The sequence below is a fragment of the Amphiura filiformis genome, chromosome 4 (genome assembly GCF_039555335.1).
Source record: "Amphiura filiformis chromosome 4, Afil_fr2py, whole genome shotgun sequence".
Lineage (NCBI taxonomy): Eukaryota > Metazoa > Echinodermata > Ophiuroidea > Amphilepidida > Amphiuridae > Amphiura > Amphiura filiformis.
This window is the reverse complement of record NC_092631.1, coordinates 9366322-9382448: the sequence shown is the minus strand read 5'-3', so window position 1 is coordinate 9382448 and position 16127 is coordinate 9366322. Positions and strand designations below refer to the sequence as shown.

The window sequence follows — 16127 nt, the reverse complement described above, 5'->3', positions numbered from 1 at the left end:
GCATTACTGAGGAAGTCACCCGATCAGGGTGACGAAACTTCTAACAGTGAGTAGAATTTTGGATTTGTCTGCATAATTATTGCACTTAAAGAGCTTACGTTAATTGGCTTCGTGGATATTTATGAACAATACACTCTTTGAACTTCGTTTTAGTGTCTGTATAAATGTAGACTAAAAAACGTTAAGGTATAATGTATTAGATTAAGGACGCTATTGATGATACGAGTGTGTAAGAAATAACAATGTATGTACTGACCGGTGCATATTAAGGACATAATTTACTTTTGTTCTTGTAAATGTATCCTAAGATTTCTATCTACAGAAAGCAAAATTAAACTCAAATTGGGTACTCAAATTGGGTACACTCACCGGAGCGCTTTCACCGGGTCTACCGGCGTCTTCAGCGGATGTTATTGCTCTGAAGATTTGATGTTACTAGTAATGTTGTTGAGAGACATCCGGTGATGTCACAGCATCAACATGACCCGGTGAAAGCGCTCCGGTGAGTGTACCAAATTTGAGTAGTGTAGAAGTTAAATTTTGGTTTCTATTTACGTTACCGCTACGTATGAATATACGTTATTAAATTTATATCTAATTGTGAAAAATTAACAATAACCCTATTATTTTTTATTGAAAATATATTTGAGTTTAAAGTACATTTAAGTGATGATCTTTTTGAAAACTGAGATATTCGCTTTGACGTAACGAAATTAAAGACAGGGTTTATTTTGTGAAAACGGTATATTAAATCTGTAGCCTGTTATGTATTATGCTGTTTAATCTTATCATAGTCCCCAGAAGAATCGGTTTTCTAGGGACTATGGTTTAATATTGGTTTCATTTGTTGTCTCATAGTATATAATGCAGACAAGATGATCAATAAGAACAGACGACGAGTTGATGAGCTGTAGCAAGTTGGGCATGCTCTGGGTAATTTGTTTGAACACATTTAAAATACAAACATTTGTGTCAAACATGATAACATCTTGATGAAAATATTTAGACATGAAGAGGTGGGCGTGATGAATACGTATCTTGTCCAGTAAAGATTTTACCTGTTTACAGACCCATTGAAAATAATCGCATTTGACATGAAACAGGTAGAAACAATTTATAGATTTCCGGTTATAAACTATAGAACAGTACAACTGTCTTATTTAATTACTTATAAAACATTCGAATTGCCTCTTAGATATCAAACTTCATCAACTGTATGTTTGAAAGGTTTAATGTATATTAGTTCGATTACATCTAGAAGCCAATATGTTATACTGAGTAGGTTTTTTTAACCTGGGGGTTTAATGTTTGCCAGCGTAAAATAATGTTGTTTTAAATGGGTTAAGAACTCGCCTTATATACGTTCCCGTTGTAACGTGTAGTTTGTATTAGCCCTATTTATGAAGACTTACGTTTCCTAACATGAATGTTACATGAGCTGAAAGAGAAATACAATTTTGCATCAAATGCATTACAAGATTTAAATACCTCCAAGAAGCTGGTGACGGAAATATAATTTAATAAACAAGACCGAAAGAAGCCAAACTGCAAAGATATAAACATTGACAATTGTGAGTCTCTTAGTGGTTTATCTTATGCCGGAAAACAACAATTTTCGCTGATTTTAAAATAAGAGACACCTTAGTCTTGATTCAAGTCGTTATAGGGAAATAATGATGTCTTTAAGGTTAGCAACTATTGTAAGCTGTTGCGATTTGGTAGTTCACAGCATCTTGCGAATGGTAGTGAGCTTTGGCAAATATTGCATTGATAAATTCATAGCGAGTGTGTAGAAGAATTTTTAAATTCTTTTGCAGGTCATGTGGTTCTTGAGTTATGTTGTAAAGAGGGCTGAAACAACAACACTTTTGTAACACGTATATAACTCATTAATAACAATAAATCAAGCAAGTTTTCAAAGTATATGATTTGTAGAATGAACTTTTGCAAAACATCAAAGTATTATTTTTCAATAATATATTGATTTAGAAAATGAAAATCGATTTCTTGACTGCTTCGACCAACAGTAGTCTACCCTTAAGGTTTTTGGATTATATACATATACAAAAACGTATGATCTCGACCTAGTTTCATATTTTTTACGGATGAATCCAAACATTGAGATCAGCTTTCATTAATTTATTTTCGGTTGTTGCATATTTTCCTCAACTACGAATCACGTGATCACTGGGTGCAAGTGAAAAAGTGAGAGAAACTTGCTGACCAGATATTATGTCTGCATTGTGCAATTAACTTTGTCCGCACGATATGAAACAACGATCAACAAAATAGCACAGATAAATTAGGTTACATAAGCTAATTCGATTAAATAAACTTGATAGTAGAACCTGCAGCCAAAAAGTGTATAATTCAATAGAGACATGTATATAGGATTCTTTTAAAATGAGAACACTTATTGAGTAAAATAGAGTAAAATTGATACACAAAACTACAAATACTACAAAAATAGTAAAATAAGTTGATATTTCTTTTCTTAAAAAACCTTTCCCCATAAAATTTTACTTTAAATGTAAGCATTCGGTTTGGTACTCCTTAACTGTAAAAGAGTGAAAACATAATGTCACTGTAAAAAAATGGCTATAGTGTTCACTCTATTTAATCAAAAAGTGAACTATTTACTATGGAAAAGAGTGCAATTCACTCTTACAGGAGTAAAATGACATTCCATATTGGAGTGATCGCTGTTAGGCAATCCATGAAAAAGTGAAATTTTATATTTAAATAGTAGAATGTTGGCTCGTGGTGTGTTATTTCACATTTGTTATTTCAACTACACCTGACCGATCAAAATCAGCTGTGCATATAAGAATTAGACTAGGTAAATGAGTACAAGGTCAGGCCACTCATCACTTCACCTGCTTTTGAACTTGAATAGTTGTCTTTAATAGTAGGCATCCTTCAAAAGGTTAACAACGTACGGCTAATAGTGATGGTTTTGCCCTGGTGCTGATATAGTATGTCATTACACGGTATCAATGTAAACGTAGTTATTCATGTATTAAAGTCTTTACAGGAAGAACGGAGCCGATGACCTCGCCATACAATTAAGCGTGGAGACCTTTCAATTGATGAGCTCGTAAAATTGTTCACTTAGCGAAGGAGTCACACAATTTTGTTACGAGCCTTAATGACTCAAGGCCAAAATCACCTTTTACCCAAATCACACGAATGCACAACAATAATACACTGTTTGATTAAGTTAACAAAATCGAAGTCTTTAATTGAAAGTAATTGATACGTGACAACAAATGCACATACAATATAATCACTCTTTTGACTATTTAGTACTTAGTCGGTAGTCTTCTTCTATTTGATTATATAGAGTTCTGTTGTAATGTTCTGGACGGCTGTTGTATAATATACATTGTATATCCTTGTTCATTTCTTCTGCGAAAATCACTGTTCAGCGAAGTCCACTGCACACATGCATTTATATATCCTTTGTGTATAAAATCCTCTGCAAAGAGCAAACTAAATTGCTTTCAACTTTTATACAGTCACACAATCTATTAATATACCATTCTGTCATATTCACTTCCTGGGGATTCCCAAAATGATGTCATATTCACTTTACAATCTTAGGGATTACCTCAATTGTGCAACACAATGAACATTCTGGAATAGTGGGGATTTTCCAAGATTATTAATAACTCTGATTGAGTTTGTTTACTGTAACCAAAGGGGTTTTCCCCAAAACATGTCATACCACACAAACTCTTAGTTTCCCCTTTCTATTATTTCTAATGACATAGCTTTAGGTTGTAAACAAATATAAATAATCAAATTACTCAGGGCACATCACAATATGTATTATTTTCGTAACTTTTCCGAAAAACACTGTTTTTTTTTTCATTTTGTAAGTTACAGACTTAATAGTTTCATTTTCCTGTCTTAAATTTAAATTTTGAAAATTTCTAAATATGATATTTATCTTAAAAATTTTGGATGTTTACACTCACGACTGACCACCATGGCAAAATACGTTTACAGTAATATCAAACCTTTCCAGTATGATATGTATGCTTGAGAAGATTTTGCCCACCTATGTGTGCAACTTTTTACGTGAGATTTTTCGTTTTTCTTTCTCAAGTTCACTTTCGGTACTTGAAAATCTGCACAAATCTACTCAGTTACTTCATTATTCATAAGACTCCTTTAAATTCGTGGTAATAGCAAAAGAACTACACAGCATTACCTGTTTAAGGCAAGTGAGATGGCAGGACTAATAGAGGTTATCCGTGTTCTATAAGCTGCATATCCTACCAGCGACTCCTATACCTTGTTTAGGACTTTCAAAAGAAGGACCTACATGTGCAACCATGACTATTTCAAAATAGCCCGCCAAAGTCATGCAGGTAACTCCGAGGTCGTGGCTTGAATTAGTTTGAATGAGGAATACTACGGGAACCAGTGCCTTTTGTTATAAGTCACGCATGAGTAAAGTGGATAACCTCTATTGTCATTTCTTGTGACGTCATCGGGTCGGATATTGACATATATCGATAAGTGTTATAGTTAAGACAAGTTGGTTGGACGCGAGGAGCTTCAAATGCAAAACCTCGATTTTCATGTACTTGTCCACTAGTTGACCACCTTCTTTAACTTCCATACTGAACAAAAACACTTTCGATTGGATATTCGATTTGGTACTGAATGTAAAATAATGAAAACGAGATCATTTTACTCTAAAAAGATCGCTTGCAGTATTATGATAAAAGTAAACATTTAGCAAATTTCACTATGGAAAAAGTGGACAAGGAGTGCAATTCACTCTTTAAGTAAACAAACAGAGAAAGAGGCTGTTTGTATGATTATATTAGGCTGGCGGGTAAGCATCATTAATTGATCTCGTACACAGGTATGTAATGTGTTGTTTGTACAGTTCACCCTTGACTGCCCATACTTTAGTCCTGTTTATCAGGAACAGTCTGTGTAGCTCAGTGGTAGAGCGCTCGCCCGACAAGCGAGAGGTCTGGGGTTCAAGTCCTCGCACAGGCAGGTAAGTCCGGAGTTTTTACTCTGGTATATCTGCCTATGCATGTTATGTTTCCATTTGTAAATTCATGTGTAAATGTGCTAGTGTGCGATGCGTAATTCTTCTTTCCCCTGTATATTGATATTATTAAGAATAACGATTAAGCATCATTAATTTGATCTCGTGCGGTAGTTTGTAATGTTTGAATGTTTCCATGTTCCAGTGTATGATGCGTTAGCCTCTTTCTCTGTTTGTATTTTGGTAGTGTTTTTAATATAAAATGTTTTAAAAGATGTTTTATGATCAATATATAAATTACCAAATAATTGTTATTAAAACATTTGACAAATTTGACGTTCATAAAACATTCTTATATTTTCTGTATTCATACATAGGGTTTTCGTGACCACAAGAGCAGAGGGTTGATATCTGTATTTTGAAATAATTAGAATGAAATAAGATCCTATATCCCTCCAAAAAGTGTGGGCTAACTCCAGGAGAGGGTAAATCTATAATACAGTGGTCGAATATTTAAAAGGCTCGGATTACTGTAAGATGCATACCAGACTATTCGTCTGGTCACGAGGATTAAGGTGGAATATGAAGCATTTTGAAAATGATTTAAAGAATATTTTAAACTATTATTGATTGAGAAGGGTAAAGTAAAGTAGAAATTGTACATTATTTTAATCCTTGTGACAAAACGGGTAGCTTGACAGGCATTTTAAAGCAATCAAAGCATTTTTCATATTGACCCTGTATTATGGATTTACAACCCTCCTTTACTTAGCCTGCACTTTTGGGAGGAACATAGGAGCTCTTGTTATTCTAATCATCTCAAAGAACCCGTATCAACTCTCAATACTTCCTCTGCTCTCGCAAATATGACCCTACTACTGGGTTGTTGGTTTGTATTCAGTATGTCTCTTTTGAAAATAACACGTGAACGCAGCCATACAAATTGTACACAATTACATACTATTTCAATTACCAACATTTTGTCTCCAGCGTCATCAAATACGTAGTTATCACAACAATATTTCAGTAGATCAAGCGATATCAATAACCTATATTATTAACCAATTCCAAAAAATATATATCGAGTAATATTGTTATCGTAACTAAGTGCACGGCGACAAGATCTGAAATGGATATTGGTTCCATATTTTTTTGCATAAGTAGCATATTTATTTAGCAAACAGATGTCGGATATACTAAGGCCCAACATCTGCTGGTTATTGTGCTGGTAAAACTCTCACCTGTCCGGTGTTAACCAAATTTGAAATTTAAAATTATAATGGTATATTATTTAGAGGTTATCCACCTTGCCCCTGTGCATTGCCAACCGTCCTCTTTGGTGTGTTGGAGATGGATATTTATTAGTATACACTGTTGTGGCTGCTGATTAAATATTATCTGGTGGCCCCCAGAGAAAAGACCTTTGGGAGGTAGGACTGTAGCTGAAAGGAAAATTACATAATAAATTTAAGAATTATGCTTGTACAAACTGGGACGTTCAAGATAACAAGCAGATTAAGTAAAGGTGTAGAGTTTGTTTCAAAACATGATTAAATGAGTTAATACTGTTCTTTCAATAACGAGCATTCTCAAGTATTAAATTGCGAGTTAGAAGCTCTAAAAGGTTTGATGTATAGCGCGACACTGGCAAGCTCTTTTCAAAGCCATCATTTCTATGTATAAGAGGCTGTCTTCATTGAGCTCTACTGATAAACATTTAGGGCCCTTTGGGAACATGGGTTTCCATATAGTTTCATATTACATATTAATAAATAATCAAACTGTCAGGCTTTTGAATAAGCTTCTATGATATAATGTATCCCTTAAAGGTAGGTGGCCCGATTGTTTTTAAACATGCCTATCACCACAATATTAATTTGGATTTAGATTGCACCGACGGTTTTGCTTAAGCCATAATATATGATTTCGGACAAATTTCAATTATGTTATACTTTGTTCAAAAATATGAAATATTAGTAACAACTGGCTGTAAGGTTTTTTGCCCGTTTTAAGCCAAAATAATGAGGTAAAAAAACAAAAAACAAAACAAAATAGAATAAACAAACAAACACTACTCTTGTGATCGCTTAATTGTGCAGGTATAGAGAAGAGATTTAAGACAATAATTAGACATTGCGATGTTTAAGGGGTAGTCGGTTTAAGTATTCAATGTCTTTTAATTTAATTAGTTTAGATCTTTCAATTTATAGTCTGAATACATCAATTTTGGAGAAGTCAGACTTATAATAATCCTAACGAAATAGAGACAGGCTCACACTTGTGTGTGGAATGGGTTGGGGTGTGTGTTTTAACTATAATATTGTAATCATCACAAAGGGTAACTACTCTTAGAAAATGTTGTTCCTGCAGGTGAAATCTCAATAATTATATTTTGTATTCACTTATGTTGGATCCTACAAATTGATTTCTTTTTCTGATAATCCATTTCCAGATATCCTATTCAGCAGCTTCTCCAGCGCTAGCAGATCGCAAGCTTTACCCTAAGTTTTTCCGTCTCTGTTTATCGGAGATCATAGTTAACTATGGGCGAATTGCCATCCTCGAGCATTTCCGTTGGAAAAAAGTTGCAACCATTCACCAAAGTGCCGACCTATTTACACTGGTAAGTAGAAAGTGCTATTACTCCGCCAAATACAATTTCCGTAACTGGTGAAAAGCCCATAGGTATATACAAGAACAAGCAATTGCTTTATTTGACTTTGTTCCATCTCCAATAATAGTAAACAAGAGGCAAATAAACTTACGTAAATGACGCAATATGTCAAAGTAAAAATATAATGGCAATGGAAACAATATCTCAGAATGTCAATATTATAGATAAAAGCGATTTTTTATATTATTCAGAATGTCTGCAATATGTAGCATTTTAGTGGGAGATGTTGATATGCCTCAGAAATCAATCACTTTTCGTTGTGACATTTAATGAAAGTAAAAGCCTTGTAGGTTTAGAAGCCAGGTTTTTAGATCAAATTGCATTTTCAGAAAAAAATTCAAAATTCAATGTGACATTGTTTGCAATGTCTTGTCATAAAAGAGCCAGTTAATGATTCCGAGGATAAAAACATATGGTTACCATTGCATAATACACTTCAGAAACAGAAAAGCAACAGCTCAAAGCCCCGAATTATATATAATATACTATAATGTGAAATTTTAATATTATGTAATTTCATCAATATTTATTTTACCTTGATATGATTATTAAGATGAATAATTGTTTGACTTAATGCTAATAACTAATAACATTCAGTACAACTTTCAAGTTACTTTTTATTTTTACGCAGGCTACTTCAGATTTTCGAAAAGAAGCCGCTAAAAAGGAATAGAAATTCTAACATCAGAAACTTTTACTGATGATCCTACATACCAGCTTCAATATATAAAGGTAATTTAGCAATAGCTACTATAGCCTATTAAAATGGCGAATCATTTTAGCGATGAAGAAAAGTTGTATATACACGGAGACTGAAAATATCGTGGACCAGTTTTAAGCCCTAATACACTCGTTTATTCATTGAATAACTTTTGAAATTACGCTCTTTATATCGGAAGTGACGTAGCGTCGGGGGACAAGGGGGCACGTGCCCTGGGCCTCTTAGGGGGAGGTGCCGAATTGACAAATTCAGCATCGATTCTGCGCACCCTCCAAGCGATGAAAGACAAAATCATTTGAAAGATCAATTTAAGACGATATTCAACTTTATTATAACAAAAATTAATTAGTGGTAGGCCCTATTTGTGAATTTCGAATTATTTCAAGAATGGGGCGACATTCTGTATCCTAAGCTCTGGGCGCCACAACTCCTAGCTACGCGACTGTTTATCGGGTACAGAAACATATATTCCACAACTTGAGGTCAAATATTGAGATATAAGATTTTGAATGGAGGACAATTAAAACCACACTGTAACATTTGCCGAGGAGGGCGCCCTCAAGTTTTGCCAATTAAAAATATGTTATTGTAATATAATAAACTAGCATATTAACCTATAAAAGTCATGCTTTTAGGTGCTAAATTTTGTGACAAAATATGTCGTTAAATTTATATGATCGAAATTATTACGTGAAGTTGACAACAATGTATGTACATGGCTTACGTTATGGTCATAAACTGTCGACAGTTACGGTCGACAGAGTAACACGCTTTGGTGATATCGGCGCTGGAAGTAAATTAATAACTGACAGTATAAACTAATATCTTGCGGAAAAGAAATACAATTCTATTTTTATGGAAATGTTACAATATGGCTTTAACTGTGCTACTGGATATGAAACCAGTTTGGATTATTATAGTAACCGTGACCAATTCTGAATTTGGGCTATTCTTACACCTATTTTCGTTTTAATTTTTTCCGTAACAGAGTATAGGAGTTCGAATTATATTTGCTAATGCTTACCGACCAGGCTGTCAATTGATATACTGTAGCGCATATAGGCTAGGAATGTACGGACCCAAGTACGTCTTTATTATGCCAGGTAAGATGATCAACTCAAAAATGCTGTTACAAGGGTTAATTTACTTTATTTTTCAAAATTACAGTTATAAACCTTGGGAACAACATTAGACATATCTTTTTGTCGTCAGAAGGTGCGTACTGTTTCCATCGGGTAATGGTTTTTTTCTGAATTCAGTTTTCATACGAAAACAAGAGCATGGCAAAATGCAATGTGTGGGTTGATCTGATAAACTGAAACGCGAGCGTACATTACCAATCTATGTAATATAAAAGTTGAGAAACAGACAAGTACCAGAAATAATGGGTGTGTTGCTCAAGACGGCCCATGTGTATCATTTGGTTTAAAATTGAGACCCCGCGAAAGGTCGAAAGCTCGAACCAACCAACAACACATCGAGCCAGATCTGAACAAATCGCCCATTATTTCTGGTACTGACCTCTTTTGAACCGTTTTAAATATCTTCCTATCGCTGCTCCGAACGGTTGTTGGTATATAGATTGAAAATAAAATATGTAGTGGTTAAAATGAATTTTAGAAGGTCTATGATGTCGTCTATGCTTCAAAGTGTCTGCTTTTTTAAAGTCTTGTCACCTGCAAGTAAATGCGAGTTGAACATGTCGTCTTCCCCAATCAGGACTTCCAACAGGCCTTCAGCCAGCTAAGCAGAATTGTTTTCATTTTTTTTTATGCTAGAGTGAACAATAGCCCATGAGGAGTGACACAGGTCAAGAACTTTTGGCACCTAGGCAATATAAAAGACTACCACATGGATCAATCAGTGGTTCACAGCAGCTTAGGAACAACAAGAGTGAAGAGGTACAGTAAAGCATCAGGCGCGTCAAATAAAATGCTTATGTACTCTTCTTTGAAGGATGGTGCGCCGCTGTCAGATATGTCTCCGACTACACCATCTGGTAGGCTATTCCAAACGAGAACTGCAGTGTGGATATTGGTCCTGCCAGTAGATATGGTAATGTGAGATCATGGCAAGACATGGACAAGCTGGAGCGGGTAGCTCTTCTGACTACAAACGGCTTTCGTAGTAGTGCATACAGATCTGGTGGGAACAAGCTGGTGTGAATTTTGTAGAGGACTGTTGTTGCAGCCACTTCACGTCTCTGATGTTGAGATGTGAAGTTTAGCTCTGTACTTGCTTCCTCTTCGCTCACACCTATGGTTCGAAGTCGAGAGTAGGGGCGCTGGCAATTATCGAAGACAGTTCAATCTTACAATCAGCTTATCCAGGAAAAATATCAACTGGCAATGTTATAGCTAAGACAGCAAATGCTAGTACTGGATACAGCTCAGTCACGTAAACAACCAGCTGCTGAAGTTGGGAAAACATCACTACTCATTTTGAGTATCCGGATTTGATATGATAACTCTAGAAATAATTTATACAAACAATCCTGGTAAATCTCTTCAATGAGGCGGCCTATATATCAACCTAGTAGGGTGTAAGACAATGCGAGACACAATTAATATATAATATTAACCTTGCATATATTAATTATGGCTCGCATTGCATTACGCCCTGCTAGGATGAAGTTAATCAGGCCACCTCATTTCTTCAATATAAAATATAATTATAAAATATAATAATTCAAGATGGAATTTATAAGCCAGCAAATTTAAATCAACTTTTTTTAGCTTATTTTTTTTATCTCAATCTCATTAAATCTGCACTGGAATGTATCCCTTGACGGGTATCTTACCAAAGGGCTATTCTCGTCAGCCTTTGCGTATTGTTGCTTGAAACAACGACAGATAAATTCCCTCGTCCTAGTTAATCATTATGTATTTTTCTTAAAAAAAGACTCAATGCAAATTTTATGTCATTAATCTTGAGAAGTAAGAAATATAAATAGTGGAAAATCTGTTAATGCATCTTGTGTTTCTGGATCAACGTCGATTCAGCCAGATGTACCAAATTACTGTTAACCTTCGATTAGCGCGGACTACCCCGATGTTTCAACGTTGGAGCTACATGTAACATCGCGTACGGTGCAAAGTTCATTCATATATGCGTTTCAACGCAGTAAATATACGGTGTACGCTTAAATATGCTCTCGTCAATAGTTTACAGGAAAATATAATAGTGAAGTCAGTGTTTTTTTAAACATTTTCTTTTACTCATACAATAATACATATATATTTCGCTGAGCTATTCAAAAAATGGGCAACGGAACAAATTAGCAATAAAATGAAACAAAAGGAAAAGGGCTATACTTGTAAAAGAATTACGAGTTATGGATGTGGATGATATAGATGCAGATCACAGAGGTCGGTATACACAAGAGTCGCATTAGTGAACATGTTCACGTAACCGCCTCAACTCATTTGCATAATTTTGGAGGTGGGCTGATCGGATTCTGATTCGTCAAACACCTAATTTGCATCGTTTTGGAGGTTTCCATATTTGGTATTACCTAATTAATTATTTATACCTCTATGTTGTTTACATAGTGACGTCATTAGAGCTGGTCACTTCGTCAAACATCCGACGAACGAACGTTTGCAGTTTTATTTTTATTACTGTTATATCGTGAAATACCATATAGCTGACGTGTTAGTCCAATATGATAGGAAAATATTTCTGGCGATGACCCCATGTTCACATTGGCTAAATAAGCTGTATTTTCGCTGGAAAGGGGCCGGGACTTGTCGGCCATTTTGTTTGCAAAAGGCATGTTCTTCTCCCGCGTTACCCGGAAGTGGCAGCACCAGAACAAATGACGTCATTTCTGGATTTCAGCCGGAACGGTTACGTTCACTGCCGTGCAGCGGTATACAGATAAGCTCATCTAGGTTTTACTAAAGTAAAACATCTTTGATGCAGATAGACTATTCCCCAATTCACCATTATAATATAAATGTACTTTATGCGAGTACGCAAATTGCTACGTGCCCGATAATGTAAACTAATAACAGGTGGAAGTTACAAGTTAAAAGCACGATAATACATAATCGCCAGATTTATTGGTGACAAAAGCAATAAAATAATATCCCACATCCCATTATGATATGTTTCAATTCGTCTGGAGTATTTATTGAATTATTTTGTTTCGGTACTCTTTTGATCAGTGATCTTGGTAAATATGTAAAAAAAATGTAACACTAGCGCAACACTTAATAGAGTAGAATGCATTTGCTACAGGATTTCAAGAAATTCAGGCAAATGCATATGTTAGCATATACCGCCCATATCCCGTATACCTTTCTCGAGTCACTAAAGTAAAATCTAATTTTGAGATTTCTCAAAAACTATTAACTTTGTCAGGAATGTTGGATTCCATGTATCATATCCTTTTGGAAAATGTACAATTTATATACTTCTGATCATTACATCTAGAGATGCAATAAGAAAACAATACCTAGTTACTGACTCGAGAAAGGGATAACCATGTTTAGTCCAGCTTTCCAGAAAGTGACTTTGGCTAAGGCAAGAATCTTCTTTATTACCTTTTATTACTCCCTTTTTAAATTAGAATTTTGGTAAAACTGATTTGTTTAAGGGGGTACCACACCCCTGCCCAATTGTGTGCCTATTTTTGCATTTTTGTCAAAAATTATAGCGCATTGGTAACAAGTAAGATATGTATATTATAGGGGCAAGGACTACAACTACTGCACTGGAAATTTTATTTCAGCACAGACAACAGTTTTGGAGTTACAGTCAAAAATGAGTGAAAACCAATATTTGATCAATAAATCAATAACTACTTGCCTTGAGTTGCTGAATTTTCAGTGCAGTAGTTGTAGTCTTTGCCCTATAATATACATATCTTACTTGTCACCAATGCGCTATAATTTTTGAGAAAAATTCAAAAATAGGCACAAAATTGGCCAGGGGTGTAGTACCCCCTTAATACCCACTGTCATGCACCTTGTGAGTCAAGGATTCAAGGATAATTGACGGATTTGATGTTTAATTTCAAATAGAACTTTTATCAAGCCGATATGTAATGCGACTATTATACTGTTGACAATTTAACATTGTAACATTCCACGAAAATTCTGTTTTACAGACATCGTTTAAAATGGCCTAGACCTAAACATTGATATAAAAGAACCACTCAAATGTATATCTCTTCAATCATTATTTCAATACAATAAAACATATAAATATTAGCTGTGTCGTATTTTGTTTCATACGTTTCTTTTTAAAATGTAAGCTAATATTCGTTGTCATTTGAGTATTGGTCTCAAGTGTATAGAAAAGGACTATGTTGTTATAACATAACGGACCAAAACACTATAATTTAAAGATCATAAAAGGAAAAAAGGGATAAATTGAAGTAATTTTACATTACGAATAGGTCATCTCTGTTCACCAATTTCAATTTAAGAAAAAATATTATTTTCTACTTCACAGAGAGGAAATCGACTTTGTTAAATGAACATTGATTCTTATTCTTTTTAGTATAAATAATACACACTACACTACACTACACTAAGAAGACATTAATGTCATTATAAAATTATCGTGGGGAATTGAATTGAACAAACTCACATTAAAATTACTTGTGTGCTTTTATACCCAACCGTTACTGGAAATAACAAATAAATCAATCATTCAATCGATCATGAAATAAATAAACCAATACATAAACAATAAATAAATAATAAAAACTACGAAATAAATAAATCGTCCACCTACAGTAAGAATAAGTGTCCACAATTAAAACGATATTAATCTGTTTACATTAAGCAGCTGAATAGTTATGAAGGTTTGGGCTGAAGATATGAATAAAAGACACGCCTTGGGGCAATCAACGCTTTTTTGCTTTACTAATCATAAATAATTGATTTTATTCTGAATAACATCAGTCCAGGAAACCCTGCCATTGCAATGTACCATCCACCATAAATGGGCTGCAATGTCGGCAAAACGAGTTCTAATATATGATACATTGATCCTTGTTGTATATATTTTTTTTTAATTCGCTGAGAATTGTGGTGTTTCGTATACAATTGTCAAAAGGTAAAAAAGGACTTCTTAAAGAATCGCCATTTCGGGACATTTAGGGCATGTTCCGTATATATGTTTGTTAATTTTTTAAATATATATATTTTTGTGTATTGGCCAAAGCAGGGTCAACGAGTCATTTTAATAACAATAGGCACATGCTTTATTGTATGTCACTTGGACGTTTAATATTCCTTATTTCCACCTCGACCGTAAGATGTTACTCTGGTACTCATCTCATTTTCAATTATCAATATGTATTGATTAATTACTACCCTACTAGCTATCTATCACTTTAAATCTTATTTTGAGGAGAATTTGCCTGTATAATATCTCAAAAAGTGATACTGCCTACTTTGAAGCCCATTCCTGGTGTTATTTATTTTCAGTAATGGTTTCATTTCCTATTTGTCGTTTGTACTTGATAGGGATTATATATTTTTTAACTAAAGATGACATAATCACTATCCCTATAGTCCAATTTCTTTACCTTGGAAATGAGACAACTCTTTAAGGTGGTACTACACCCCTTGATAAATTTGTGACTATTTTTGCATGTTTCTCAACAAATAATAACACACTGATAACAAAAGTTACGTATATTTAGGGCAAGGAATCCAGCTACTACACTGGAATTTCAGTGACTCATGACAAGTGGTGCGTTAGGTTATGATAAGAAATGAGGTACCGCTAGGATGTACCTCATTTCCTATCATATATACTGAACCACTTGTCTTGAATCAATTAAATTTCAGTGTAGTAATTGGATTTCTTGCCCCTATAATATACTGTACATAACTTTTGTTACCATCAGTGTGTAGCTATTTTTTGAGAAAAATGCAAATGTATTTACCAGGAGGTGTAGTACCACCTTAAAGTGAGAACAAATTCTATGTAGTGTTAGACAATTTAATATTTGAAGCATTATTATTATTGGGCTTTATGAATTCTTCATATATATCCACAAGTGTGCCCAATCTCCTCCAATGAACTATGAAAACACTACGAAGGACGTATATAAGCATTAAGGTGTTTGCCTATGACTGACCTACTTTGACTATATGGTCGAATCCAACGAAAAGTGTACACGGCATGTTCAGGGCCATAACTTAAAAGTATTAATCAATGGGCATTCATTTTTGTATTGTGTTTATTCGCCTTGATCATACGCTTCGCGCCATATATAATAAGACCCCTTCTGTGAAAAACTTAGACACAGAGACCCCAAAACATGCTATTTTTACCCATTTTTTCAAAATATTTCTTAAAGTATTTTTAAAAACGTCTAAATCAGTTATGAAAAGAAGTCATTGGATTGAATCTAAATTGATTTCCTGAAAGGCGTGTATTCAAAGATTGCCTGTTCAATTTTTCACATATTTGTACATAATTATGAATTTTTGTGATCATTTTTGGGTGGTATTTTTTACATTACCTACGAATACAATTTTTCATAGCACTAGATATATCTTTAAAAATGGAAATCACTAATAAATTCGCAATTGATACAAGCTTTGATATGTCCAATACTGAAATGCATTGCATTCGGGCATCTTTATTATTGTGTTTAGCTGCCAGAAATTCTAAATGGCACAAAGGTAGGTTTGGTAAAAAATATGCATTACCTCCGAATACATGTTAAAAGCTGTGTCATTTCCACAAAG

At 34.3% G+C, this 16127-nt stretch overlaps 1 protein-coding gene across 1 annotated transcript in view; it reads left to right on the top strand.

Moving 5' to 3' along the window:
• Positions 1–16127, top strand: part of LOC140150532 (gamma-aminobutyric acid type B receptor subunit 2-like) — a 219208-nt gene that overhangs the window by 135628 nt on the left and 67453 nt on the right. The window contains exons 3-5 of the mRNA XM_072172561.1: positions 7467–7637; positions 8320–8420; positions 9398–9512. Coding sequence (XP_072028662.1) covers positions 9479–9512 — 34 coding nt within the window. The 5' untranslated portion in view covers positions 7467–7637; positions 8320–8420; positions 9398–9478. The remainder of the gene's footprint in view (positions 1–7466; positions 7638–8319; positions 8421–9397; positions 9513–16127) is intronic.